The sequence below is a fragment of the Apiospora hydei genome, assembly GCF_038363865.1.
Source record: "Apiospora hydei strain CBS 114990 chromosome Unknown utg000002l_segment0_segment0, whole genome shotgun sequence".
Taxonomy (NCBI): Eukaryota; Fungi; Ascomycota; class Sordariomycetes; order Amphisphaeriales; family Apiosporaceae; genus Apiospora; species Apiospora hydei.
Genome location: NW_027117361.1, coordinates 1,817,505 through 1,845,126, shown reverse-complemented (window position 1 = coordinate 1,845,126; position 27,622 = coordinate 1,817,505). Strand labels below are relative to the sequence as shown.

At 55.3% G+C, this 27,622-nt stretch overlaps 13 protein-coding genes across 13 annotated transcripts; 6 read left to right on the top strand and 7 right to left on the bottom strand.

Annotated features, from left to right (window-relative positions):
* Positions 1-1,341: 1,341 nt before the first annotated feature.
* Positions 1,342-2,924, bottom strand: PG997_000584 (uncharacterized protein; the record flags this gene model as incomplete). The annotated part of the gene is made up of 3 exons (XM_066804899.1): positions 1,342-1,651; positions 1,694-2,256; positions 2,580-2,924. 3 exons carry the CDS (start codon positions 2,922-2,924, stop codon positions 1,342-1,344), a joined length of 1,218 nt encoding a protein of 405 aa, XP_066674672.1.
* Positions 2,925-3,199: 275 nt separating this feature from the next.
* Positions 3,200-5,126, top strand: PG997_000583 (uncharacterized protein; the record flags this gene model as incomplete). The annotated part of the gene is made up of 5 exons (XM_066804898.1): positions 3,200-3,244; positions 3,310-3,494; positions 3,716-4,286; positions 4,337-4,358; positions 4,420-5,126. 5 exons carry the CDS (start codon positions 3,200-3,202, stop codon positions 5,124-5,126), a joined length of 1,530 nt encoding a protein of 509 aa, XP_066674671.1.
* Positions 5,127-6,153: 1,027 nt separating this feature from the next.
* Positions 6,154-7,408, bottom strand: PG997_000582 (uncharacterized protein; the record flags this gene model as incomplete). The annotated part of the gene is made up of 3 exons (XM_066804897.1): positions 6,154-6,603; positions 6,669-7,056; positions 7,149-7,408. The coding sequence occupies 3 exons, from the start codon at positions 7,406-7,408 to the stop codon at positions 6,154-6,156; spliced, it is 1,098 nt and encodes a 365-aa protein (XP_066674670.1).
* A 3,068-nt stretch (positions 7,409-10,476) lies between these two features.
* On the bottom strand, positions 10,477-11,226 carry PG997_000581 (uncharacterized protein; the record flags this gene model as incomplete). The annotated part of the gene is made up of 2 exons (XM_066804896.1): positions 10,477-11,083; positions 11,138-11,226. The coding sequence occupies 2 exons, from the start codon at positions 11,224-11,226 to the stop codon at positions 10,477-10,479; spliced, it is 696 nt and encodes a 231-aa protein (XP_066674669.1).
* A 754-nt stretch (positions 11,227-11,980) lies between these two features.
* Positions 11,981-12,583, top strand: PG997_000580 (uncharacterized protein; the record flags this gene model as incomplete). Its single annotated transcript, XM_066804895.1, has 2 exons — positions 11,981-11,996; positions 12,243-12,583. 2 exons carry the CDS (start codon positions 11,981-11,983, stop codon positions 12,581-12,583), a joined length of 357 nt encoding a protein of 118 aa, XP_066674668.1.
* A 950-nt stretch (positions 12,584-13,533) lies between these two features.
* PG997_000579 (uncharacterized protein) lies at positions 13,534-14,248 on the top strand (the record flags this gene model as incomplete). The annotated part of the gene is made up of 2 exons (XM_066804894.1): positions 13,534-13,606; positions 13,698-14,248. The coding sequence occupies 2 exons, from the start codon at positions 13,534-13,536 to the stop codon at positions 14,246-14,248; spliced, it is 624 nt and encodes a 207-aa protein (XP_066674667.1).
* Positions 14,249-14,846: 598 nt separating this feature from the next.
* On the top strand, positions 14,847-16,466 carry PG997_000578 (uncharacterized protein; the record flags this gene model as incomplete). Its single annotated transcript, XM_066804893.1, has 1 exon — positions 14,847-16,466. The coding sequence occupies one exon, from the start codon at positions 14,847-14,849 to the stop codon at positions 16,464-16,466; it is 1,620 nt and encodes a 539-aa protein (XP_066674666.1).
* A 689-nt stretch (positions 16,467-17,155) lies between these two features.
* PG997_000577 (uncharacterized protein) lies at positions 17,156-18,463 on the top strand (the record flags this gene model as incomplete). The annotated part of the gene is made up of 1 exon (XM_066804892.1): positions 17,156-18,463. One exon carries the CDS (start codon positions 17,156-17,158, stop codon positions 18,461-18,463), a length of 1,308 nt encoding a protein of 435 aa, XP_066674665.1.
* Positions 18,464-18,572: 109 nt separating this feature from the next.
* Positions 18,573-19,046, bottom strand: PG997_000576 (glucan -beta-glucosidase protein; the record flags this gene model as incomplete). The annotated part of the gene is made up of 2 exons (XM_066804891.1): positions 18,573-18,643; positions 18,743-19,046. 2 exons carry the CDS (start codon positions 19,044-19,046, stop codon positions 18,573-18,575), a joined length of 375 nt encoding a protein of 124 aa, XP_066674664.1.
* Positions 19,047-19,152: 106 nt separating this feature from the next.
* Positions 19,153-20,130, bottom strand: PG997_000575 (uncharacterized protein; the record flags this gene model as incomplete). The annotated part of the gene is made up of 3 exons (XM_066804890.1): positions 19,153-19,605; positions 19,809-19,938; positions 20,090-20,130. The coding sequence occupies 3 exons, from the start codon at positions 20,128-20,130 to the stop codon at positions 19,153-19,155; spliced, it is 624 nt and encodes a 207-aa protein (XP_066674663.1).
* Positions 20,131-20,735: 605 nt separating this feature from the next.
* PG997_000574 (uncharacterized protein) lies at positions 20,736-21,617 on the bottom strand (the record flags this gene model as incomplete). The annotated part of the gene is made up of 2 exons (XM_066804889.1): positions 20,736-21,029; positions 21,567-21,617. The coding sequence occupies 2 exons, from the start codon at positions 21,615-21,617 to the stop codon at positions 20,736-20,738; spliced, it is 345 nt and encodes a 114-aa protein (XP_066674662.1).
* Positions 21,618-22,098: 481 nt separating this feature from the next.
* On the top strand, positions 22,099-23,833 carry PG997_000573 (uncharacterized protein; the record flags this gene model as incomplete). The annotated part of the gene is made up of 2 exons (XM_066804888.1): positions 22,099-22,121; positions 23,080-23,833. 2 exons carry the CDS (start codon positions 22,099-22,101, stop codon positions 23,831-23,833), a joined length of 777 nt encoding a protein of 258 aa, XP_066674661.1.
* A 528-nt stretch (positions 23,834-24,361) lies between these two features.
* On the bottom strand, positions 24,362-26,521 carry PG997_000572 (glycoside hydrolase family 31 protein; the record flags this gene model as incomplete). The annotated part of the gene is made up of 3 exons (XM_066804887.1): positions 24,362-24,743; positions 24,830-25,571; positions 25,609-26,521. The coding sequence occupies 3 exons, from the start codon at positions 26,519-26,521 to the stop codon at positions 24,362-24,364; spliced, it is 2,037 nt and encodes a 678-aa protein (XP_066674660.1).
* Positions 26,522-27,622: the final 1,101 nt, after the last annotated feature.

Below are 27,622 nucleotides of genomic sequence, written 5' to 3'. Positions count from 1 at the left end.
TCACCTCCCTTTATATTCACATGAGATAGGCAGACACTCTTCTCGGCGGCGCAATTTGAAGCCGGTCATCCCTTGTCATTATCCTTGATTCAATTCTCCCGTAAACCTTGAAGGGCGGATGCCCACAGATATCGTATGCAAGGCCGATTGGATGACATCCCCGGGCGAGGATATGAATTTATCCCTAGCAGCTCTTGCGGAGTTGGCGGAGCAGCCAAGGGGGCCTAACCCCATACCCCAGATGCCAAGTCACGGCGCTTGCAAAATACCCATGACGATAGATGATGGTGTTGGCTCCTCCAGATGGGCTTCTCACTAATCAAAAACGGTGCGCGCCCTTGGTTCGCAGCCAAACAGCGAGAGATATTCCTCGTCTCCTTGCTTTTCGTCGAGGGAGGCTTAATCAATCTCATTCACCGACCATCTCGAGGGGCAGATGATGATTCGAGGCCGGAGCCATAAATAGATGCCCTGCCACGAGAAGCAGAGCAAACATTCTGCACTCGCCCGCCCGAACGTTGGAATGCTAGCAAGAAAAGCAACCTTGCCTTTGTCTGTGGGCTCGCGCCTTGGCGCCCAGACAAGGCAATAGATATCGGACTGGATCGCGTTCGATGTTCGACGCCCTGATAGGTTCCTGGCAGGTCATTCGGCTCCGGGGCAACGGCTGCGGACTTCTTCTTCGAGTGCCGTCTGCGCTCGCCAAGGAAGTTGCTTACAGCTACCCCGCATGCTCCTTGCGACCAAAATCCACCCAAAATCCCACTCACTCCAGGTTTCGGAGGACGATCCTACCTCCGCGTGGTCTAGGCTGGCGAATTACCCCAATCCCCCCAATGTGCTCGACACTGCAGCGACTCATGAAGATTGCCACCGTATTTGGGTCTCTAACTCGGATATAAATGACGCAAGAACGTATGATGATGTTGATTGATTTGTTTATCTACTGTTGCAGAATGATTTCACTACCAGCCAAAGATTCGTAGACCAAGACTCCATATACCGCGGTGCGGGCTAAAGGATCAAGTATCCACGAACCTGCCACTGCTTACCTTCAACCATTCCATACGCCTATCTCGCTCGCTAAGCTCAGTCGATGGCCACCCCTGGAAATGTTTTAAACTGTCATACATCAGATCCAAGCACCGCATTGATTACCAATCACCACCAGCTATTCTGTCGACACCTAATCTCTTAGACGTCTATCACGACGTCCCTTCAACAGGCGTTGTCGCCTGGTGCTTCTCCCACAGGAGCAGCGCGACAGCAGCTTGGGCCACCCCGCAGGCGACCAAAGCATACATCTGACGATTGTAGCCCTGCGACAGGATCCCTCTTGCATCATTCCAAACGTCCTCTGCTATCCCTACTGTCACGCCATGGTTGTATGTTTCGATGACGCGATTCGGGTCCGAGATTCCAAGCTCCGACAACCGCGGAAACACGAACCCGTTGAAGAGCGCCGTGGTCACTGCCACCATGAGCGTGCTGCCTATGGCGCGAAACTGATTTGCCGCTCCCATCCCCACGGCTTTGCCAGTAAACTTCGGTCAGTTCCAGATACTTAAGTAGGTTAATGCGACGGGGTAGCGACTCACCGTGATCACGCTTTTCGGCCACATGGGGGATATTGAGAATAAGTGTCTGGAAGCTGATGCCGCATCCCAGGCCAGCAATAACTGGCTTTACTTACAGCAGTGTGCCCACCATGAAGCGACTTCTGAGGAACCTCCAGGGCAGAACGGGCTCGCGGACGGCGTTCGCAAGTGTTACGCGACGTTCCCAGATCACTAGCACAAGCCACAGTAGGATGGAGACGACCAAGAGAGTAATGAAGTAAGCAGATCCCCACGAAAACCGGGACCCGGCTTCTTGGAAGGCGGCGACGATGGACATGGTTGCCAGAAGAAGCAACACACCGCCAGGCATGTCAAGTCTGTTCAGCGGCCTGGCGCGTTGCTGCGATATCTCACCACGCGCCTCGTTTCCGGGTTTCTTTCTTTGGTGGTGCGGAAAGCCAGCAGGAATGCCCACGATGGCCAATACAAGACCCACGACGCCGATTGGCACGTTGAGCAGGAAGATCCACCTCCACGTCGCGACGGAGCTAATCCCGCCTCCGGCTATGGGTCCCAAGATCAGGGCGAGCATGACGGCAATGCCCATGTATGTCATTTGAGTAGGGTATCCCTCAGGGGGTACGACCTCAATGGTCACGATGGTAGCGAGTGCGTAACTGCCACCGCCACCAACGCCCTGAAAGGCACGCATGATGATTCTTCATGTCCAGAATGTCAGCCATGCGGGTCCGCTCATGGTCGCTCAGGCCGATGCTCCGGGATAGATGGTAATCTGGATGGCTTACAGTTGTGGCATGGTCTTTGCTGCTGCACATCCGCCCGAAAAGATGGTGAACATCAGGATGGACAACACGTAGACCGGCTTTCGACCAAAGATGTCGCTCATCTTAGCTACGATAACAACGAAACCTATCATTTATACGACATTAGCAGAGTCCGAGGATAACGACATTTAAGGGGTAAGTCAGCGAACACCAAAAAGACTCAATACATACTAACGTATCCCAAGAAATAACTGGCCAGAATCCAGCTCGCCGCATCGAAGTCGCCCAATTCCCCGGTGATAGCAACAATGGATGTGGTCACGATGAAGATCTCGGCCTGTACCAGGAATAACATAACAGCATTAAGTATGGTCACCAGGAAGAGGCGTATACCATGGAGATGGCTGGAAATGACAAGGGCACTGTGGTTGCTTGTGGCTCCCACTCCGTCCGACTCAAGCGCAGCACCGACGAGCGATACGGGTACTCTATTGTCGTTCCTTTGGCTAACATATGTGAGGTTGACGTTATCGCTTTTCTCTTGGGGGCCCGAGGTAGGCTGAGCGTGAGGAGGCGCCATGGCTAGGAACGGGACCTAAAAAGATAAAGAATAGTGATAACGAAGAGAAATCCAAACGAGTTGATTGATCGCACATAAACCGCCCAATTAACATGTTTTATTACCCCCTGGACCCAGATAAATGGTAAGCCCGCATAACCAACACCAACGGCCATCCCAACCAACATGACCCCTTGCATCGGCACGTCACATTCCCAGCTAAATGGCTCCGCGAAGATTCCGTGCATCTTGAACTTCCAAGACATCTAACTTACATCTTACAACGGGAAAACACCATGGAGACGATATTCCAATATATCGTGTGCTTCGTTATCGCACTGGTATGATATAACTGCACCCGCAGAATCGTTCTTGGACTAACCACCAGCATTTATTTGTATAATAGCTTGCTGCCGTTGCAGGCAAACGCCTCTTCATCCACCCTTTGAGAGCGTACCCGGGGCCTTTGCTGGGCCGACTCACGAATGGGTATGCCGGCTGGCACGCCATCAAGGGAGATGTTCATCTCATGACATACCGAGATCACCTCAAATATGGTAAGATTACGGCCCGGTCAAACAACGATGTTCTGTGCGTCGATTTTGTATACCAGCCTGATCTTCATTCAACGAACAGGCCCTGTCGTCCGGCAAGCCCCGAACCGACTGGTTTTCAACACCTTGACAGCCGTCCAAGGTAGGTTTCATATTTCACTCTATGGAAACGTTGATCTTTAATTACATGATGCACCCCCTTTCTGATGGTTCTCAGTGAAACACTGAGCATGCCTGTGTACTACTTACACTGACCAGATATATACCTGAGCGCTCGCATCGCAAAGGCCCCGATCTATACCTTCACCCGCTTCCGTGGCGTAACGCCCAGCGTCTTCACCGCACTAGACAAGCCAGACCACCGCCGCCGACGCCGGGCCGTGGGCCAAGCCATCTCCGAGCGCTCGATGCGCTCGTTCGAGCCCACAATGCTATCCCAGATCGACGTATTCCTCACGCAGCTCTTGCGCTCCTGCCACCCTACCCAAAACCAGCCCCCAAACAACCGCAAGCAGTAGACATGACGCCCCGCTGCAAGTACCTCGCCACCGACATCATCGCCCACCTCGCCTTCGGCCACGCCCTCGCGACCCAAACCGACGAGCCGCTGCGCCTGATCCCCCACGCCTTCGCGCGCCTCAACCCCGCCGTCTACCTCTTCATGAACTGGCCCAAGACGCACGCGCTCGTCGACCCGGCCGCGCAGTGGCTGCTGCGCGCGCGCGCCGGCGCGTTCCGCCGCGCGCTCGCGGGCGTCGTAGCGGACCGCATGGCCCTGCCCCGCGACGCGCGGCATGATCTCTACTCGCTCGTGGCGACGGAGGAGCGGGTCGGGCAGGCGCAGCAGGAGGGGATTCGGCGGAGCGAGATTTGGGGGAGGCGAGCATTTTTTTGAATGCCGGTATGTTCCCGGATTAAGCCCTTTGCGCTTACTGGTTTCTGGTACTAACGGTACAAAACAGGCGGCACGACCACGGGGACGGCCATTTGCTCCGTCTTCTTTTACTTCTCGCGCTACTCGGCCGTCTACGCCCAACTTGCCAACGAGATCCGGACGACCTTCTCCTCAGGAAGCGAGATCCGACAGGGTCCCCAACTCGCTAGCTGCAAGTACCTCCGTGCCGTCATCGACGAAACCCTGCGCATATGCCCTCCGACGCCCGGCGTGATGTGGCGTGAGAAAGATCCCCTGTCTCCGGAACCACTTGTCGTGGATGGTCACGTCATCCCTCCCGGGACCCTCGTTGGGGTGGGGACTTATAGTCTAATGCACAACCCGGAATACTTCCCCGAGCCATTCTCCTTCCGGCCCCAGCGATGGCTGGACGGGGCCGTAGAAGAGGAGGACCCCAAGGCAAAGGAGGCTAGAGCTATCATGCGGCGCGCCTTCATCCCCTTCAGCCTGGGAGACCGCGGTTGCGCGGGCAAGGCCGTGGCCTACTCGGAGATGAGCCTGACGGTGGCCAAGACACTATGGTATTTCGACTTCGAGAAGGCCCCCGGCGCGGCGGGTGACGTCGGAGGTGGGCGTAAGGGGGCAGAGAAGGGCAGAGATCGACCAGACGAATACCAACTCCATGATAGCTTCATGGCGGATCATAACGGGCCCAATCTCGTCTTCCGGGCGCGTGGGGACTACTGGGAGGATCTGGCCAAGACATCTGAGTAGCCTGCATAAGCGAGATAAGGCCCATTTTAGTTCTATACGGAGGGGCTTTACCGGGCTAAAGGCAAAGTGATATGGGGAGCTTTTCTTTGATCAACTTTGTTTCGACCGCAGCCGTGTTCAGAACTAGAGCCAAGCATCTAGCAGAGTCAAAAATCCGTAGCGAGGAAACTGTGTGTCGAGAATTTGAGTGCTAAACGTCATTCGTACCAATTGATGTGGATCCATTAATCGGTACGACGACATGGGTGGGAAAATATATACGAGCCGCGCATATTTCTCACTTCCGAGGTCGAATAAGGGGTAGGTCACATATTTCAGGGGCACCACAAACATTTTCGCCACCCAGGATATCAGGACCAGTGGCAATGTCGGTATTTCTACACAACAAAAAATAAAGTATCTCCTTGCTTTTGTAATACAAAAATGTCAATTCACAAAAATATAACCACACTGAGTAAAGTTGTTCCAAGACTGACGGTAGACCTAGCAACAGTTTAAAATCAAGCTTGCTATGATGACAAGCTATAGTACTTCCACGTAGTTTGTGTCGACGTTGAAGTAGTTCCAGTTTCTATCAGATATGCTTCTTCCGGAATGATTATATATCTAACAGTGACCTAAACGAGCAATTCAGGCTGACTAAATTCCGTTGAGTGATCATGTCTGAATGGTTCCCATTTCTCCTATTTCATGATCGGTTAGACTAAGTACAATATCACCTACTCTTATTGTCTCTAATGTTTTCGTACCTCCTCCACTACTCAGGTATGGCATATCACTGAACTACTAAGCAACTTCAGACAAGATGGTCTTTGATTAAGTATTATCATTACATACCAGTCAATGTGCGTCAGGCATCCCGTTGAATGAGTGATATTGGGGCTAAGATCGCACACGACCTTTCTGTTTCTTTTTTTCCGTTTTTTAAATATTCTTATAGGGAGTCACCCCAGGATGGGCCGAAATGTTTCGGGTTTTACTATACAATGAAGAGCACACATATCGTGGAATGACCCTTCTCCTTTTTTTAAACCATGGCGTAGTCCTTCTGCAGCTCCGTAGTCGAGCTAGTCCGGCTCTCGTTGTCCTCGTCGATGACGTGATGCACCTCGGTGGTCTTCTGGATGCCCATCATGCCCTTGGCGCCGCCGCCGCTGCTGCTGCTGGGGTGGTTGTTGTCGAACTCGCGGTTCGCCGTGATGAGGGTGGCCATGCGGAAGCCACGCGGGTCGCCGGGGTTGTTGCTGTCGTTGTTGGCGCCGACGTTGGTGGCGCCGCGGACGCCGCCCGTCGACTTGCCGCCGCTCTGCTTGTTGCCGCTCGACGGGTAGGAGCTGCCGTTGTTCTCCGACTTGACGATCTTGCCGATCAGGTCGGCCATGTTGAGCTCGATGTGCAGCTTCAGAATGTACACGAGCGGGTGGAACTGCACGTAGATGAAACCCTGTCCCAGAGACATGACGCCAATGAGGACAATCTGTTTGGGGAAGGTTTATATTAGCGAATAAGTCATGAGACAGAGTAAGTGGGGTCGAAACTTACATCCAGAGACATGGACACAAAGATCATGAAGAGGTTGAACTTGAAGAGCCGGGTATATTTGGTGAGGCCGTTGGAGATGAGGCGCGACCGGACCAGGTAGACAAAGTAAATGTTGAGGGCGACGTCCATGAGGCAGAAGATACACTTCTCAACGCGGTCCCAGATTTCATTGATGTGGATGAACAAGGGCGAGATCTGCAGCCGCGCCGGGATCCAGATGCAAAAGACGCTGATGTTGATGATGCCCAAGCCAATGGCGCAACCCCAGATCATGCGGTTTACGATCTTGCGGTCCCGCATGAGAAGAGCGATACGGTTGATGATGATCTGGATGATGCACTGCACCTGGAAGACCCAGGCAACGAGGAGGAAGAAGAACAGCCAGAATCTGAGGGAGGAGCGGGATAGGTTTCACCACGTTAGCAATCTCGAAAAGTGACAACAAGCATTTGACGGAGCTATCATAAGGCGTATGCTTACGAGGTTTCTATACTGCCCCAAAGGTACAGCCAACTGATGATCCCGATGATGCTGCTTCCCAGCCAGCTGAGCCAGACCATGATGATGTAGGAGTTGAACCCGCCCGTCCGCTTGTACACACCCCACGTCTGCTTCCGGGCCTTTGAGGCCGTGAACACGCCCGCTGCGAGGGAGATGCCCCAGATGATGGAGGCGACGTTCATGTCGGTGTTGTCGGGCGCATGCAACACATAGGTGTCGGGAACGAGGAAACCCCCCATTGTGACTGGTCACGCTTGCCTGTCCTGTCGGCGCCGGACTCTATGGGTTCGTTATTGAAAAGCGAGAGAGAGGCCCGAAGATTCGGGGAGCGTGTGTAAAGGAATGAAGGAAGAAACCAAGGGAAAAGGGGGTCCGGAAAAGAAAGGCAAAAGTGAGAGAGCGGCACTTATTAGAAGAGAACGTGGTGTCCGTCGAACGAGAATAGCAATGATGATAAGAGCTCCCCTCGAGGATCAGATAGGAGACCTTCCTTATACGGAATGGCAGAGGCGTTACGGGCCTTGTGGCTTGCTGACTCGTTGGCTGTCCACGAGGTGGATGTAAGGAGGATCCCTGGTTTCGGGCCATGTTTAGTCGTTTATGATATTGTGATGACCCAGTCGGCGCTGCTGGTAGCTTCTTCCGGCCTATGTGGTAGGAACACTTGCGTGATACTATACTAACTGCAGGATCTAGCTGGTAAAAAGTCTCGCCCAATGAAAGCGGCGGAGAGAGGATATAGCACGCTAAGTGGAGAGCGTGTCCGGGCTTGGCTGGCCCGGGATGCCGGGTGCTCACCATGTTCTGGTCAATGGCACTCCTGACTAGCCCCAGCATGTCGGGGGACGACTAGGGCGGTAGATCCCCCAGGGGCGAGAGGGTCACACGAAGTAAGTATCCATTGTTTACCTGCTGGAGGGAACCAGATCCTGTTGGTTGCAAGATGCAGGAAATCTTCCTACCGAGATGGTCACTAGCTGCAACCCAGGCGACCCGCCGCACTGGCAAGGGCAGGAGAGGAACAGTAAGCCCCAAGGTCTTGTGATCCAATCGTAGACGCTTATTCTCGGGTGCCTATGATGACTGCTTACTTGCCCCCGCAAGTCCAGCTGCCAAGTATCCCCGTCTCGTTCCTCACTTCACTTCCCTACCCCTTCACATTCATTGCTACCTTTATCAATGGAAAGACTGTTAGTACCGGGAGTTCGGTCAATGTGCCACGACTAAGCCCTGTTCGTTGCCAAACAAGCTGAAAATACCTGCTATGAGTAGCGTAGCTAGGTAGCGACGGATTGCCGAACCGCGTCTTGAAAACGTGCCGATAACGTGGAAAACAGGGAAAATACCTCCTGGCCAAGCCGGCTATCGCTGTAGGTAATATTGTTTTCGAAGCGTGCTTGCGCTGCTGTGTAGCGTTTTTTCTCTCTGGATCAAGGGTACAAGTAGGCCGGGTCGGGGGAATGGGAACTAGATGCCAGCGACTAGTAAGACTAGCAGCTCGATCTAGCTCTGTAGCATATCGTAGCAGCACGCCATCTTATTGATATATCCACATATCCGGGCCTTGGTAGAATTTCTTCAAGCTGTTTCATTTGGCGACTTAGTCAATGTCTTCCTCGATGACGGTTCTGGACCAGTCACTCACCCATTCTCGAGTAACCCCGAAGTCGCATCCTTGCAAGTCGTAGCGCCAATCATCGGGAGCCTATCCGCTAGCAGGACTTCAATGTTTTCGAGAAACAGTCCGTTAACAAAAGTGTTCGTAGAACAGGACCGAGTGAAGTAGGGGTTGATTAAATGATACCAGATTGAGCGGCACTGGATTAAGCGGTAGTAGATTGATCAGTGTCGAGTTGAGGCTGAGCTAGATAAAGGGCTGAGCTGACATAGCGTGCACCCTTCCCTTCTGGTGGTGTTATCGAAGACAGCCCGCTGGGCCGTAGGGCTGTGACCTGCGACCTGCGACCTGCGACCTGCGACGAGCCGGTTCGCCTTCTTTACCAGATATCGTACGATTATTCCCTGACGTTTCCCCGGTACCTATTCCCCGGTGCTTATTTCCCGGTAGCTTTTCCCCGTGCGCCTGAGCTGCCCCTTCAAACAAACCAGGGGACCCGGACCGGATGGGATTCCAAAATCGCCAAGAAGCTCGTGCGTAAGATAATCTCAGTCAGTGGTCCCGCAAAAATGCAAATTTGACAGCACTGGGTCCAGACTCTAGGCCGTTGTGCGCTGTGGCCCAACCTGGATTTCCGGGATCCGCCGTGCAGCTCTCCAAGGTCAGTGCGCGGATGATTGAGTAAGTGGCCATCGCTGAGTCGAGAAAGAGAAAACAGAAAGATTTGGACAGTCCATCCAACTGATGTCCGAATTTTCTTCTTGGTGATAGCTCCACACCTTTTCGCTTGGTAGGTGGTAGATTACCGTTCGTCCGTGGGGGCCGAATTGAGAAGAAAGCAGTAAGTCCCCTGTGTGGGCCTGTACCTTTGCGTAGTGTGAAGATTGGGCAGTGGACGATAACCAAAGACAGTACTGCAAAAACCGCCTGTCTGCACACGCGATAACGATGGCCCTTTGTGGCGGTCGCTTGCACTGTCGGATTCCATGCAACTTCGCACACTTTCTTTGGTTCTTGGAATATGGCGAACAACTGGGTCGTATGATGTACACTACCCGAATGGCATGAGTTACTTGACGGTGCTGAGACCCGATATCCATCTATACGCATTCGTTGATACAATTGCTTGCGGCCGCATAGCAGTTATCCGACATCCAACCTCAAGATGGCGTTGCCGTATTTGCCGTATCATCTTAGTGGTTTTCGTCGTGGAGGAGAGGTATATTGCCCTGGATCAGTGGGTGTCGGGGCTAATGCCCATTGGTGTCATGAACGAACGTAGGGTCCGGTCCCTATGCTAACATGTTGCTGATCCATCCTTTTCAACTACGGGAAGAGCTTCCCAAAGTTACGGCAATGCAGGGGCCCGTGTGGACTGCACCATAGCCATCTAGCGATCAATAACTTGCATCGCTTCGAAATTGCTGACGTCTTCAATAGGAAACAACCCACCAGCGAGTGGCGTAAAGACCCTGCAGATAAATGTTTGACATGGATCAAGATCCGCGAATAGGATTCTGAGAATCAAACAAGCATGTGCTGTGGGGTGTGTGCCTGAACATCATGGCTGGACTCGCAAACGCGAACGAGCAGGAAAAATTGGCGGGCGGCTTCAGTCCAGTTCCCTGGGCTGCTTCCGACTGTCCTCCGACATCCTGTAAGCCTCGGCGTACTCATCCCTCTCGAGAGTCAAAACATGGCATTGATGTTGAAGCTGTTCACATTCCATAAGCTTTGAGCGAAGCCTGCGGATGAGCTCGTGCTTTCAAGAGACTCAAGGTCTTCTCGGTCCGTACACCGAAGGTCCGGCAGGATATTAGGTTTGCCAGTGGACGATTTGCCGTTATTGGCCGGTGTTGCCTTCGGCTGGCGTAGCGCCGATTGCTGGCTGACTGGTGCCGGCATCAGGTACAACTGACCATCTGTGTTTGGCCGAGCGGCTGGCAGGGGATTGCTTGACAGGGGCGGAAGAGGACATGAGTGATGTGCGCTCTCGCGGCTGGCGTCGTCATCGCCATCTTCCTCGTTGGCACTGCCAGGCGAGACCAGTATCGAATGGGACGTCTCCATGTGCCTCTTGAAGTTGTCAAAGCGGCCGAAACTTCGGCTCTTGCCTTTACATTGAGGGTGGCGACAATAATACTGTCTACCAATACGATGCCTTGACCTCCGATGGCGGGCCATGGAGTCCAGGCGTGTCAACTTCTCGCCGCACTCTGGGCAGGCGTAGACCCCCACGGCCCTAGAAGAGGCGCTCAGACGTGCATGGCCGCCATCGACACCAGGGGAAGTGTGCCTATACTTAACTTAGCGACGGGAAGCCGATGCCATGGATTTGTTGTTGACCTACCGCCAGGCATGCTCGTCATGTGACTGGGAAGGCGCAACCTCGGGATGACAAAGAGCAAAGGTTGCGCCCGTACGTTCACTGTCAGACATGTCTCTGGATAATCAGAACGGGACTCTTGAAAGTGGCTCTGAATGCTGGGGCAAGGCTATCGTTTGTCTATGCGATTAGGATCAGTCGAAGCGTTCTTCTGCCTGGACGGACGGACGGGAGACGGATGTGCATGCGTGCACGCACTCACCGCGCTTGCTGGAATCCGGCAGCCCGGGATACGTCATCTCATCCCAGCTTTTCCACGGTAAATACGATGGTGGAAAGAAGCAGCAATTGACTAGAGGAGTTGCTGATTGGAGAGCTCTCGGCATCAATCTGGTCTATGGTCGAGCTCGCACGCGCAATCAGGCAGATTGATGCTTGAAAATTGAAGCTCAAAATCCAGGCCCCATTCCCCATTAGTCCGTGCCGTTCGGGCCATACCCACCAACGCCCACCTCACTGTGGCGCGGGGAAAGAACGAGCCCGCCCGCCTGAGTGGCTTGAGGAAAAGCGCGTTGCAGCTTGAGGTCCAACATAATATCACTGGAAGTCCAGCCTGACCAAAAGACTGAATGATATAATCTATGTGCATACATCACAATTGGTGCCATAAGAGTTTTCCTACTGAGCTAGGGTTTGAGCACGCCTGCTGTACTTCACTACACTCGCCAACCATCTCAATGCATCAATCGCATCCTGTAGATGGAGTCAACGATCAGCATTAGCTGAGCCTTATTCGACCCGGACTTCAGTCCCTCATTACTGCCATTGCGCGGTCTTTTTTATTCCGGCTGGCCAGACTGGCACATCATGAAGACCAAGCGAGGTCAGCAGACCATGCATGACCCGGCGGCGCCAGCAGTGTCATCGCCACGAGGGAGGCAGACCGAAATAGGCGCGCACCATACTAAGCCACGCCTGACGCGACTAACATCGTTGAGTCCTCGACGGCCATATGCGGCCCAGTGTCGACAGAGCTTCCGTCGCTGGAAACGCTCGAACTGGACGGCGAACTGACATTCGTTCATCTAGACCGTCAACGTACCACTCTACAACTAACACAACAATTCAGGCAGCGGAACTATACCCTCGCTGCTCCGATGGGGATGTGTCCTCCCAAGTTGGTGCCTTCCAGTGGTTCTTTTTGACTCCGGTGCCGGAAGCTCTGTCGGTGGCGATGGTTGCGGCTCTATCGGCGGAGGCGCAGGCGGTAGTAAGGATGCCACCACTGCTGCCACCGCTGCCCTGCTCCTACTGATGGTGCTCCCGGAGCTACCGATGCGCCCGAACGATCAACACGAATCTCGGCAGGGACCATCGGGTTCGTCGGCTCTCTGGTGTAACTACTCTTACCAACCTAAGCTACAGCGACCTAACAGCTATTTGATGGGAGTCATCGACGCCCGGTGGTAACCCCATCGAGTCTGTCGACCATCGGGCCAATGCAATCTTCGTTAGAGAGCGCGGCCCTGATTTAGGATCTCGCAACAATGGCACCTCCTCCGCCAGCGTTGGAAACTCGAAGAGTATGACGATACCTCTCGACATGACACCATCGAGTAGGATACGCTCCCGAAATCCGTACGTGACTCCCTGAGTCCCCAACGGGCACTACCCCATTGTGATGGAATGCTACATTAGTTTCGTCCACCGTTGTTCATTACAAGACGGTCTGTCCCCAGTCATATATTTACCTTGCTGGGCTGTTGGCAGCCACATCTTCCCGTGTGATAACTGACCACTAGAACAACTAGCAGTATCTGCTTTGTTTGATAGTAGTAGGTACTTTGAGACTGAAGTGTCGCTGCGAAAAGTAAGTACGGGACTGGATTGATCACCGTATCCCACTTCTCTGGTCAACTACAGCTGCCTTGAAGATCAATTAGTGGGAACATAGGCCTACATGTGCTATTAGTGGCCGTTGAATTGGGGGTTAGTGCGGGGAAAGCTGCCTAAATTTAGTGGACAATACTGGCTGGCACCCCTCCAGTACTGCTCTGTTGGTCCTTCTCCAGCGCATCACCACCACTCCACTTCAAAACGGCATATTCAGATGCATCGTTAGCCACCAGAAGAGATGTGTATACATACAATAAACTTTTCAGGTTGCAAGGCCCTAAGATACCTGTTCTATCCGTTTTAAGAGCCTACACAAAATGGATTATCCAGAGTCGCTCATCGTTCCTCCACTGTCGCTGCCTCACCAACAGACCTTCATCATCTTACATGGGCGCGGCTCGTCGGCCGACAAATTCGGGCCGCCCCTTTGAACACGCCCCTTTCTGCCAAACCACCATCATTGGCATATTCGTCAACAGAAAGGCCTCCCCTCAATATCCAATCACTCGCAACCGCTTTTCCACATGCCCGCTTCGTCTTCCCGTCTGCTCCCTGGCGTCGGGCCACCCTCTACAAGCGGAAACTCACGCACCAGTGGTTCGACAGCTGGGACCTGAAGCCGCCGGACATAGAACGCGAGGATCTACAGAATGAGGGACTCCGCGAGATCACCGCGTACCTGCATCAGCTCCTGGCGGGCGAGATCGAGCTGGTGCCGGGGGTGCCAAGAACGTCGTCTTCGGCGGTCTAAGCCAGGGCTGTGCCGCGTCGCTGGTCGCGCTGCTGCTCTGGGATGGCGATCCCCTGGGCGCTTTCGTGGGCATGGCAGGGTGGTTCCCGTACGCGTATCGGCTGAGTAACCTCATCCAGTTGGGAACAGAAGAGGATGATCCCTTCGACCCATTTCAGCGTGACGACAAAGACGAGACAAGCCCTCCGAAGCGTCCAATTGACGAAGCCGTCGCTTGGCTGAGAGAACAGATCGAACTGAGCTGCGGTGATAGTATCGAGCGAGTGGGCAGTGCCTCGGGCATGACACCTGTATTCCTTGGACATGGCGTCTTGGATGACAAAGTCAGTGTTGTGTTAGGCAGGATGGCCAGGGATACCCTCACCCAGTTGGGACTCCAAGTAATGTGGAAGGAGTATGGAGACCTTGGACACTGGTACTCGAATGATATGCTGCGAGATCTAGCAGAGTTCCTCCGTTGCAACTCTCTGGGCGACACCCAGGAGTGAAGACATCCAGGAGCCGTCGAAAAACCCACATAGAGAGGCCCCGGGGCTACCTGTCTAGTTGGCAGTGGATTCGTCCGATACTCAATGGAATCCTGTCAATCCGGGGTTCAAGATCCTCAAAACTGATGAACCGAAAATCACGATTCTACCATGTCGCCTTGGGTATCCTGCATTATGTCGCAACACAGTCTTACCGACGTAGATGCGGAGTACGAGGGAGCACCTCATTTTGCAATGCTACATGTGCCACTTGCCAGGTGGGGTCTGCAGCTCTCGGTATATATCAGCCCCAGAGTCAGCCCATGTCAATTCCCCATGGGGTATCACCCACACCCGCTGTGAGCATCCCGGCGGGGTACTAGCCCCTTATTTCCGCCAATCTGACATGTTGAGTCTCTGAACCCAAGAGCCCGGCCGTTGCGATGTAACCTGGATCAAGATCCTGGCTATCAAAGGATTGGTATGCCGAGGTCGAAATCCGGATTAGCGAGAATCTGTGCATTCTTGTCAGTCGCATAAGTAGTTGGTCATTCGGAATGCCCCCTCACATTATGCCCCCTGCGTGGTGTAAACAAGACAACTCGTCAAGGACGCTAATATGTTGACCGAAAAGCCTCCTACCGCAGAAGCGGCCGATGAGCTCGAGAATGCGCCGCGTAGTTTCTCTTCGCCGGAGAAGACACTGGACCTGGCCAAACAGGCCAACAGCGATGAACACAGCCTGACGCTCCGTGATGCATTACGGCAGTACCCCAGAGCCGTGATGTGGTCCGTCCTACTCTCGACGTCCATCATCATGGAGGGCTACGACATCGTCCTGATGAGCTCCTTCTTCGCGCAGCCGGCCTTCTCCGAGCACTTCGGCACGTACGACCCCGGCACCGGCAAACACCAAATCACGGCGCCGTGGCAGAGCGGCCTGTCCAACGCCGTCAGCGTCGGGACCATGGTCGGCGCGTTCGCCAACGGCTACTTCACCCAAAAGTTCGGCTACCGCGCGGTCCTGCTCGCGTCGCTCGGCCTCATCACGGCCTTCATCTTCATCCCCTTCTTCGCCGTCAACCTGCCCATGCTGCTCGTGGGCGAGTTCCTCTGCGGCGTCCCCTGGGGCGTCTTCGCGACCATGGCGCCCGCCTACGCGTCCGAGATCTGCCCCATGGCCTTGCGCGGTCACCTCACGGTCTACGTGAACTTGTGCTGGGCTTTCGGCCAGCTCATCTCCGCTGGCGTTCAGGCGGGCTTCTCCGAGAATCCGACGCAATGGGCTTATAGGATTCCCTTCGCCATCCAGTGGGCTTGGCCGATTCCTCTATTCGTTATCCTTTGGTTCGCGCCCGAGTCGCCCTGGTACTACGTGCGCATCAATCGCCCGGACCTGGCCGAGAAGAGCCTCGGCCGCCTCGGCTCGGCGGGGCGCGCGAGGGAGGCCGTGGCCATGATGATCCACACCAACGAGCTTGAGAAGCATGTCGACGAGGGGACCTCGTACCTCGACTGCTTCCGCGGCGTCGACCTCCGCCGCACCGAGATCGTCTGCATGGCCTTCGCGGCGCAGCCGTTCTGCGGCTCCTCCATGGGCGGGACCCCGACCTACTTCTTCGTCCAGGCGGGGCTGCCGAGCACCATCTCGTTCCAGATGTCGTGCGGCGGCCTGGGCCTCGCGGCGCTGGGCACCATCATCGCGTGGTGGCTGATGCAGCACTTCGGGCGGCGCACGCTGTACCTCTGGGGCCTCGGCCTGCTGACGGCGATCCTGACGACCGTGGGCTTCATCAGCGTCGGCACGGCCCCGGACTCGGCCGCGGGCAACTACGCCCAGGCGACCATGATGCTGCTCTGGCTCTTCGCGTACTACCTGACCGTGGGCCCGATCTGCTACGCCATCGTCGGCGAGACGTCGTCGACGCGCCTGCGCACCAAGAGCGTCTGCCTCAGCCGCATCGTCTACTACGCGGCCCAGGTCGTCTGCAACGCCGTCAACCCGTACATGCTGAACCCGACCGCGGGCGGCTGGCGGGGCAAGACGGGCTTCTTCTGGGGCGGCATGGCGTTCTTGTTCTTCTTGTGGACGTATTTTCGGCTGCCCGAGATGCGCGGCAAGACGTTTGCGGAGCTGGATGTGCTGTTTGCGCGCGGGGTCGGGACGCGGGAGTTTGCTGGGTACAAGGTGGATGCTTATGCGGCGGAGGGGGACGCGGCTTTGAGAAAGGGAGATTGAGGGTGCATATAAGCAGCAAGGGCTCAATCTATCGAGTGGTCTCTTGATATAATATCCCCTGGGCTTAAAGTCACATATGTTCTTACTTACGTACCGAAGGTGTAAGTAAAGGTAGAATTGTAAAACGACCAAGCTGCTTCTACTGTAACCGAGAACGACGCTGTCGCACCTCCCAGGTTGAACCCCCTTTCCTAAAGAGGCATCGCGTGATCCGACGCCGTTATTGACTTACAACATGCCGTCCCGGTGGCCCCCACGCTACTTGTCAGTGCCCGGAAAAGGAGTGGGTCGCTGTCCAGGATCGAATGCATGTAGCGATGGAATCCTATTATTGATGTAGCGATGGAAACCCGTGTAGCGATGGGATCATGCCATGCTGTCGGATTTTACCAAAGAATTCCTCCATCTGGCCGCCCCCATCTTATTTCCATGTAGCTATCGATAAGAGATTTGGATCCAACATTACCTCACCTGCGAGTTGGTTGTACCCGTCCAAGCCACCCTCGACCCCACGACCCCTCGACGCCTCTAACCCGCCCTACCTACCACTGCTTTACTTTAAGTACTCTACCTACCTCGTTCCAGATCTCACTTTCCACCCGTGTTTCCCAACGCCGTTCATTATCAAACTTGGATGAAACCAATTCCATAATTCTTTAATAAGACTTTATCTTACATAACGTAAAGTCATGGATCAATTGAGTGTCGAACTCGTCGAACTCATTTTCAATGAACTCGACGACCGCAGCACTCTCGCTTTCCGTGCCGTCTCTCGCCGGTTATGTCGAGCAACATACGACTTGTTCACACAGCGATGGTTCGCAACCCTGGTCACCGACTTCACGCCCTGGACTCTGGCTCGGCTTTTCCGCATTTCCCAGGACCGCGACCTGGCGTCGCGCGTCCGCTGCCTACGCATCGATATTCGTGCTGCGATTCCTCGCACTGGGGCCCCCATCCCACTGGCTCTCACTTTGCGTCTGCCCGACGATGAAGAGGACAGCTTCAAGCAGCCCTGCCCGCGCCGCGAGAGCGGCTCTCTCGACCTCGATTCGCCGCAGGCCAACAGACTGAGAGACATGTTCCTCCGGTTTACCAACTGCACCGAAATCTGCGTCACCGATGGCTTCGTGTCGAGGTTCTGGGACAAGCCGCCGGCGGGCAAGATAAGCCCCATTGACATCTGCTGGCTCATGCTCTCTCTCCTCAGCGGGGACGGGAGGCTTCAGCTTGAGCGGTTCGAGGTGGAGTTCGGAAGAAACCCCATCGAGAAGACAGATGCCTGGCCTTCCGGCCCAGAGCTATGCGCTTTCCTGAGCCAGTCATCCTGGGCAACCCATCTCCGGCAGCTTAGCATCAGCTGGGAGTTCAAGGAATCTCTGCTTGAAATCATGATGCCGTTAATCACGTCCGCCGCCCAGTTGAAGTCGCTGGCACTCAGGCACTCTGGCTTTAGCGAGAACGACGCTTTCTTCACCCAACTAGCCTCTGCTCCACAGGTGCCGGCTCTGACGGAACTAAGGCTCGCCGGATGCAATGAAGTCTCGCGAGCTGTCCTAACCAGGCTCATCGCACGCTTCCAGCCAACGCTCGAGTTACTATGGATAAGATATGTGTCGGTGGCGGGAGGCTCCAGAGGCAACCCGGAGGGCAGAATCGGCTACGTGCTGAGCCAGCTGGCCAATATGGACTGGCCGGCGCTGAGATGCGTTACTGTGCCAGGCTGCTTCCGAGAGTTCTGGTGTCCACTTCTTTTCAACCAAGAGTTCATGGACCGGTGCGGCGGCGGATTCGAGTTCACCTTGAGAAATTTCCGATCAAAGCAACGGGTCGACTGTATCCGCTACCGTGGCCACGGCGACGACATGAGGTTCGCTTTGTCGGCAATGAACAATTCCTACAAGCTACAGAGGAAAGGTCCGGGACCGGAAACACCAGATTTCGAATCTTCTCCTGGGTTTCGGTTAGGGCGTTTGATGAAGAGAGAGCCCATATGATGTTTGGGGTTGGGGGTTCTATGATAGCACAGAAGTTCTCATTTTATCGTTCTACTATGCCGCTTGATACCGTGGCCCGTCTCGCCAAATCCCATGGTAGATAGTCAATTTACCTGCCGCCCCAGAAGGTGTACTTCAGACAGCCCACTTGCGTCCAGCCGCCAATGCCACCATTGTTACCTGGCAGTTTCATAGCCGTGTTAGCGAATCGACGGTAATTACAATAGAATAGAGGGGAGAGAAGAAGGACACGCCCCCAAGGGGCAGTTATGAACGTACATTTGGTGAAGTCCTCGCGCACCAGGAGATACGCCGTGATATCGCCGTTGCCCTCTCCGAGCGGGCTCTGGAACGACTGGCTGGGAACGGTCGTCTCGCAGCCGTCAATCCAGCGCGCCTCGTACTCATAGCTGATGTCGTGGGTGCCGCTGGCCTTCATGTAGATGGGCTTCGAGCCCGGCTTCAGGCCCGAGTGGGACTGCCCCGAGAAGTCGACCGAGAAGTTTTGCTGGTCTTCGGCGGCGATGTCGGCGTGGCCCGGGAAGTCGGCCGGGCGGTGGCATTGGACGGGGCCTCGCGCCATGGGGGCCTTGGGCTTGGGCGGGGGCGCTGTGGTGGGCTTCGCGGTCGTCTTGGGCTTGGTCGTCGTGGGCTTCTTGGTGGTCGTGGGCTTGGTCGTCGTTGTGGGCTTAGTGGTCGTCTTGGGCTTGGTGCTCGTCGTGGGGGAGGATGTGGTCGACGTGCTGCTGTGTTTCGATGTCGTAGTTGGCCGCACTGACGATGTGGTTGGTGGCTTGGAAGAGGAGGGTTTGGAGGAGGATCGAGTCGATGCCGAGAGAGTGGATGGTTTGGTCCCTGTGGTGAGCGTGGAACTGCTTCGGGAAGGCGACGTCTGTGGCGAAGAGCCCGATTTGGCTGAGGTAGTGTGTGTAGACGAAGTGCGCGTAGTAGTTACCGAGGGTTTGCTGGTTGACCCTGTTACGGACCTGGATGACGAGCCCGCTTTGCCCGAGGTAGTGTGTCCAGAGGGAGTCTGTGTAGTAGTCCCCGAGGCTCTGGTTGAGCCTGTGACTGACCTGGACGATGCAGTAGGGGTAATTGGGGGCACCTCGCTGCCATGCAATGTCTTGGTAGACGCCTTTCTACACCCAGCGAAGGTCGTGCTTGCCGACGCGGACGCGCCACAGCTCGCAACAACAGATGAGGTGACGGTCGTGCAGGACGAGGTTGCGGATGCCGTGGAACAGGAAACAACCTGCCGAGGCAGGGTTTGGTCAGCTTGTTCCCTTCTGAAAAGATCTGGGCTGGTGATGGTGGACGGAGACGGAGGGTGGCGGGTACTCACAAAGTTGGTGACCGTGCTCGGCTTGCAACTGTTGGTCTTGGTGGCCTCGCTGTCTCGCACGTTGCAGCCTAGGACCGTCTCGCACACCGACGAGGTCTTGGTGGTGGACGGCCCTACGGACTCTGTCGTCCTGCACGCGGAAGCTGTCTTTGTCTCACAGCTGGTGGGCTCGGCGGAGAAGGTGGGCAAGTTGTTAGGTCCGACCCTACAGATGGAACATCATTAGTCGTCGGAGCTCAAGCGCTTTCGTGGCCACAGCCAAGAAGTCGGCTTATTCTTACGTGATTGGTGGCCAGGGAGGAAGCGGTCCGTTGATGCTCATTGAGCCTGGGAGATGCAATGCTCCAGGAGGTGGTGGGCCCCTATTTTACCATACGTAGCCCGAGGTTAGCGATGCATCCATGAAGAAGACGAAGGAGAGGAAGAAGCGCTGGCAGGGTTGGTGAACCTACGGCGGATAGTGGCCTGGCGGCAAGTTCCACAGCCAACCACCGATGTGACTGTTTTTATCATCACCTTTCGGGCAAAGCTAAATTTGCGAGGGACCAGCTGGTCAGCGATTGTGCAGGCATATAGGTTTAAGCGGAATCTAGGGGGAGCAGCGCAGTAGTACATACCGAGAAGAACCAGAGTTTGCACGGAACGACGAAGCCACCGTCCGTCTGCTTCGGCTTGTCCACCGATGTGGTGACGGGAACGATGCTGAAGTTGGGAGGCCATGTTTTGGTTTGGCCCTCCTGAGTCGTGGTTGGAGGACTAGTCACCGGCGGGGAGGGCCCTGTGATGCCGCCTCTCTGGGTGGTTGGGCTGGCGACAGTAGGCTGTCCGGACTTGGTCACGGTTGGCGCCGTAGACGAAGGAGTCGGACTGCCGTGATTAGTGGCCTTGCCGGGTCCTGGCACTACTCCGCCTCCACCAGTACTAGAGCTAGAGCTTCCTGGCGATGAAGAAGCTCTGGGGGTGCTCGAGGAACCCTGCCCTGGAGGCCGTGGGGTAGAGGAAGTTCTTGATGTTCCACGGTGCGTCTGTTGGGTAGAGCCGGGCGAGGAAAAAGAAGAAGATGATGAAGAAGAACCGCCACTCAAGGTCGAGTGGGTTGTGGAACCTTGTCTTGAGGCTGAGGAGTTGACTACCGAAGTAGAGTTGCCGCTGCCACCACTGGGCGAGATCCGAGGCGTGGATGAACGGCTTCCTGTCGCAGTCGGTTTGGTTTGAGTGCCACTGGTCTGTGAGCGTGTCGTCGTGGTCAACGTCCCCGACACGGTGGGAAGCGAGGAGAGGCCGGGAGGGAAGCAGGGTGCGGTGACAGTTGCAGTAGGCAGCTGGCGCCGAGCAAGGTTGCAAGTCTCAAAGAAGACGGTCTTGACAAAAGAGGTGTGATAATGCCGTTCGGTCACGGTAACATGAGCCAGAGAGGGCTGCCCAACTTCGTCCGTCCCAGAGGAAGATGCTACTAGGAGCAGCAGTGGCACAAGGCGATGCAAGGCTGTTCTCATGGTGTGCAGCGGATGTTCTGAGGGACAGAGTCTGTTGGTTATAGAAGGACGGGCTTGGGTGGAAGATTTTCTCGACGAAGCTTGGAGAGCGGTCTTCCGGGTAATTATACCTAGTTCCTGACTCTATACTCACACGACACTTTGCAGTTGTCACCCAGTATCGGAGGACTAGGCTCGGAGAGTCTCCAGGCTTCATCCGACTAGTGTTTTGACGAATGCGCCGCAACATTTCCAACCGACGATGACGCCCCCGGCTACGTACGACATTCGAGTCATCACAGCCTCGCCATTGCAGATTGACGATAACCAACATGGTGGCCAAGCCGAATCCATCTGTTGCTATCACCTGATTACCAACCTCTATGTGGGGGTGATGTTGGTCGACCGAATCCTCAGCCTTGTGGGGGTAAAGGCGGCGAAGTACATGAAGTTGTGCCGATGAAAATCCTCCGTCACGCGACCGTATTGCATTTCCGGGGTAAGTCTCCATTATTAATCTTGTTGGTTAACTACATACTGTGATACTCACTGCCAACATCGGCAATTGTTATTTTTGGCAACAAACACCCTCCGAAATGCGACCGCGATCGGAATATCTTCCGTGTCGCGCGCCCGCGGGTTCCCCCACGCCGGCTAAAACGTCAGTCAGGGCTGCTGCAACATGGGGGCTTCATACCTTTCGTCTGTTATTCATCCTGTAGGAATGTTCGCAACGCCCAACTGAAGCGACGATCATGGCGCCAAGGCATCCTCCAAGAACACCAGGATTAGGGGGCCCGATGGTTGCTTCCCCTATGGGCTTCCACGCCGCAGTCCTGTCTGCCGGAAGTATAATTAATAGTCGACGAGCGTACACCTTGGACTCCAGAAGTCTACATGGACAGTTCGTTGTCTTCTCGCCTCTTCCCGTCAGCGAGACCCTGAATCACCAGACAGATTAGTTACCAGCTTACACCCCGTTGATCCTCTTCTTGGTCGACAATCATGTTACTCTCCACCTTCGGCTTGCTGGCTGCCCTTCTGCCCGCAACAGCACTCGGCCGCGAGACGAGGCAAGAATATGCTGCAGCCACAAGTTCTGCATCCCTCGGCTTTGTCTTGACTGCACCGCCGCTTTCTAGTCAGCCTGCTATCCAGCTGGGTGACGGACGCGTTCTATTCAATGCGACGGGCCAGCATGCCGTCTTCAAGTCTCACCAGCAGCTTGGCGTCATCGACTCTTCCGGACTGCCTTGTAATGCATTAGGTATGTATTGGAAGTCCACGTCCGTCGTAAACTCTGCGATGCTGCCAACAGCTAACAATCGTTGGGTGCTTAGATGATGGAATATTCCGCTGCTATGAGCGGGTAACCACCGCGTCTCCAGAGTTCACTGTTGATGATGCCTCCAACACTTTGCTCCACCTGGGATCACCGGTGCTACACCTCTGCCCACAGCAAGACTATACGACCTACGGGATATACGTTCATCCCGTAGAGACGCATGGCCGATGTGTGGCGACATCCATTCAAGTTTCGCACGAATTGCCCAGCTCGCTCGCTGATCGTGATGTCACGGCGCAAACATCCCGTCCGCCCTCGTTGCAGATCCAGACTGTCAGAGAGGATGTTACAGAGACTGTGACCATCGTTGAGACCAGCACCACCGATTGCAGTTCTATTGCGCCGGCTACATCAACACCGGAGGAGGTGCTATCGTCACGCGAGTAGGTTTCTTCTTCCGGTTCTGAGCTGCCGCAACCTGTATATACCGTACTAACTCACATGGATGCAGTACGGAGAATGATAGCCTCTTGGATGCTCGTGCCCTGGTCCCACGGGATCCCGGGGATCTCAATAGGGCCTGGAAGGCGGTTCGGGACGCCAGCAAGCCAGGCCGGCTCACGAACCCGAACCATATCAAAACGTGGGTGGCTCAGAACGAGATCAAAAGGTTCGAAGTCCGCTCGGGCGAGTCGGAGCAGTTCGCCACGGCCGAGTACTACGGCTGCACCGTGTTCGTGGTCGTGACGGGCCGTAGCATCCACATCGGCCACATGTCGGGCGAGCGGGGCCAAGTGTGCCCGCTCGCGAAGCCCGAAACCGCGGATAGATACCTCGTCGGCGACATCGAAGAAAAGATCGGCGGTAGCCTCGCCCAGGACATCGGCGACTGCAAGGCCGCGTACGTGGTCGTCACGGGCAACGTGGCCAACAAGCAAGGCACGGGCGTGCCGGTACTCCTGGACTATTTCACCGACGACCTCGGCATCCCGAAAGAGAACGTGCGCTACATCCAATACGCGCACTCGACGGCGCTGTCCGAGTTCGGCGACCCGCCCGACGACTCGAATCCCACCCAGGGCCGGTCCTCGTTCCAGTGGGAGAGCTTCGGCGGCCCCTTCGGCGGCACCTGGAAACTCTACCTCAGCAACGAGACGCCGCGGCTGATGGTGAGCTATGATAAGGATGGCAACCTGGATACTGGTAAGCCTGTAGAATGGTTCGAAACGGGGGCGACGAGTAAGCCGCAGGTAGTAAGTCCTTGAGGGGAAAGGGAACAGGGGAGGGTGGGCGAGATCTTGATCAAACAATCCATCTTATAGTGAAGAAGACGTCTCGGTCTGCCATCTATGTCTAGCCATTTTCAGAGTTAGTATACTCTTTCCAGTCATAAACCAGCTCATCTTTGATAGCTACAAGACAGCTGAGTATTGGACGACGGTGGAGTATAACGCCACTAACACCAGCTTCCAAGGAAACTGGATAAACATTACTGCACCAAAGACCCCACGCGGCCCCCTTTTTCACTTCTTAAATACTCTCTTCCCCTACTCAAGATCTAATGGCCGTGATCAGATAATCAATGGATAAAACACACGCAGGTTTGAAAATTGGATAGCTTCATTTTTTCCAACTGATCTTTGCCGCAAGGAATATCCATTTTGCAAAGCTGCCCTGTGTACTGAAAATATCGCACCAATGGGCTTTCCTTGTCTTGCCCACATCTTACTTTGGCCTTGACCTCGTAAATATTGGGATAATTAAAAGGGGGCGAAATGATACTGACTGTCCTGCTACGAGCCTCGTACAAAGACAGGCATGTAGTCCAAAGGGCAATCCACCTCGACCTCCTGACCGCCCTCCCATGTTGTCTCTGCTCGGGTCAAAGTCCACCTGTCGCCGCCTTCGCCAGCTTCAGGCAACTTGGGCAGATAAATCGTCATTTTGCGCTTGCCCGGCTCCATCACAGGACAGCACATGTACTTGGCGCCGAACATGTACTGCTGCTCGACCTCCCAGCACTTGGCGTCCACCGGGAAGTCGTAGAAAAGGGGCCGCATGATCGGGGTGCCCTTTTCGTGAGCCTCTTTCATGAGTTCCCGGGTGTAGTCCCGCATTTCTTCTCGGATGTTCATGTACGTTTTCAAGATCTCGTATGCCTCGTCGCCGAAGGACCTGTATCTCAACGTCAGCTGCTGGTATTTTCTTCAAGAGTATTTGACGCAAAAAGCACGTATCAACCTCATCAGGGGCACACGTACCAAACCTCATTCGCCGCGCCGCTGCGACACCCCGCCCCGCCCGTCGTGCCGTGTTGCGGCTGCTGCGGCTCCCGGTCTCCGTGCAGGCGCATGACGGGACAGAACGCGCCCCACTGGAACCAGCGCACAAGCAGCTCGCGGAAGGCCGGGTCGTTCGGGTCGCCGCCGTGGAACCCACCGATGTCGGTAGTCCACCAAGGCAAGCCCGCGAGGCCCATATTGAGGCCCGCGGCCAGCTGGTTACGGAAGCTGCCCCAGGAGCTCGCGATATCGCCGCTCCAGACGAGGGCGCCGTAGCGCTGGGAGCCCGCCCACGCGCAGCGTAGCAGATTCACGACGTTGGTCTGCCCCGCGGCCGTCTGCCCCTCGTAGAAGGCCCGCGCGTAGTCGCGCGGGTAGACGTTGCCGACCGCGACGTTGGGGCCGGCGTGGTAGCGGTAGTTGTCGAAGTCGTAGACGCTGTACTCGGGCTCGGCCTCGTCGAGCCAGAAGACGCGGATGCCGCGGTCGTGGTAGTTCTGCTTGGCCTTGCGCCAGACGTAGTCGCGCGCCGCCGGGCTCGTGGCGTCGAAGTGCACCGTCTCGCCCTGGAAGTTCATGGCGGTCCGGATCCCGCGCTCGGTCCGGATCAGGTGCCCCTGCTCCACCATCTCGTCGTAGTTCTCGGACCGCTTGTCGACGGTGGGCCAGATGGAGACCATGAGCTCGATCTTGAGCTCTTTGAGCTCCTTGATCATGGCGTCTGTGTTGTTCGTTAGTCGCGAGATACGATGCGTCACCATAGGAGATGCCGAAGAACTTGCCTGGATCCGGCCAGTAAGTGGTATCGAATTTCCATTCTCCTTGAAGTGGCCAGTGGAAGAAGTCAATCACTATCAAGTCAATCGGCAGGTTCCTCTTCCGGTATTCGCGAGCGACACCCAATAGCTCCTCTTGAGTCTGGTATCGGAGCTTGCACTGCCAGAACCCCAGCCCATACTCGGGCATCATGGGTACCTTGCCGGTGACCTCCGCATACGCCTCGACGATCTCGGCCGGCGTATTACCGGCGACCACCCAGTAATCGAGGATCGGCGACGACGAAGCCTCAAAGCTCATGATATTCTTGCCGAACACCGCGCGCCCCACCGACGGACAGTTCCACAAGAAGCCGTACCCCTGCGACGACAGCGCAAAGGGCACGCTGGCCTGCGAGTTGCGGTGGGCGAGCTCGAGATCGCTGCCCTTGATATCGAGGTAGGGCTGCTGGTACTGGCCCATGCCGTAGATCCTCTCGCGCGGGTCGAGACTCTCGAAGCGCGCCGTCACCTTGTAGTCGCCGCCCGTGATGGGCTGGAACTCGCGCGCGTTGACCTCGAGGGAGCTGCACTTGGGGTCCAGGAGGTCGCGGCGGGTCCGGCGGTACTCCTCGAGCAGCAGCTTGCCGCTGCGGACGTCGTGCACCGTCAGCTTGCCCAGCTTGCTGATCTGGGCCGTGATGTTACAGTTGGTGATGGAGGCCGTTTTGTCCTGCTCCGAGATGGAGATGGTGGCTTTTGCGGCGGGCGGGGGCAGGTCAAGAGCCCAATTTCTCAGGGGCATGGTGCCGGCCTTGGTGGCGCGGATGCGGAATGCGTTGGGGCCCCATGGCTCAATCCAGAGCTTCTCGGCGTCGTACCGGAATACGAGACGTCCGTCTTCCTCGTAAAGCATGTTGGTAGAATATGGATATCCTGTTTTGTAGATTAAGACTACTCAATGAGCAAGCAGTTGCCTCGGTCGTTTGTTTGCAAGGTATCCGTGGAGTAGACAGCACTGATGGCGTTGTTCAGCCATAAGGCCAGGACTGAAAGGACGGGGCTCATTCGGTATGCATTGCTCCGGCGCCCGCAGCCGCAGAGGCCGCTTGTATATCCCCAGGTGTCGGCATGTACGAAACGCGGCCTATCATGGCTACCGGCGAGCTGCGGGCATCGATCTGGTTGGTGCAACGGTCTTCGGGGAACCCATGACCCCCGCGGTTGTAGCCATTGATTCTCTACGCTGGTTACTCAAGCCCTGGCTGCAACCCCGCCGGAGTATGGCAAGCACCGGGCCGGCCTTGGCAGCATAAATCGAATGCGAATGGGACTGTTTGATAGGTGGGAATACCCGACGGTGTTGACGTTAACCTAACCGGCTGTTGTGCTGCGCTAAGAATTGCAGCGTGGGTGCTGTCAGGGGCTTTTTGAGCCCCACTGGAGACTTACAACTGATTGCTTTGCAAATCCCGGGACGCTCGAGCATAATAATATATCCTCTTCCATTCCTATGTTGTTTCTAGTATTTTCCTGTATCTAAGTCACAGTATGACCACTCGCCGACATTAGCCCCTTGTCAAAACTGGTTTGCCATTATAAACACATGATCAATGTGGCACACGAAGCCGTAAACTTCGTTCATGGAACGCCAGTCAGCGTTGTTCTGCAGCAGTCTTGTATTAATACTCCATTCATTGGGAGATTATGATTCCTGTTGTAAATGAGTCAGTCAACTCTAGATAAGGCATCATTCTGGTCATGAGTAAGCCGGTGAACTAGTATCTAGTGATTGTGGTGGTTAATATATGAAACCCTTGGAACACACAAAGTCTACAGAGCCTTAGCGTCCTGAAACCTTCTCAAAGCCCCAGAAATTACCAAGGCCATCGATTATAGCTACATAAGACGACTGAGTCACACATACATACTAGGAGGATAAGTAGGACTCTTTGCACCGTAGCCAAAGGTTGAAACGTTTCATGGACCCCATGTCGACCTCGATTAGTACACATAC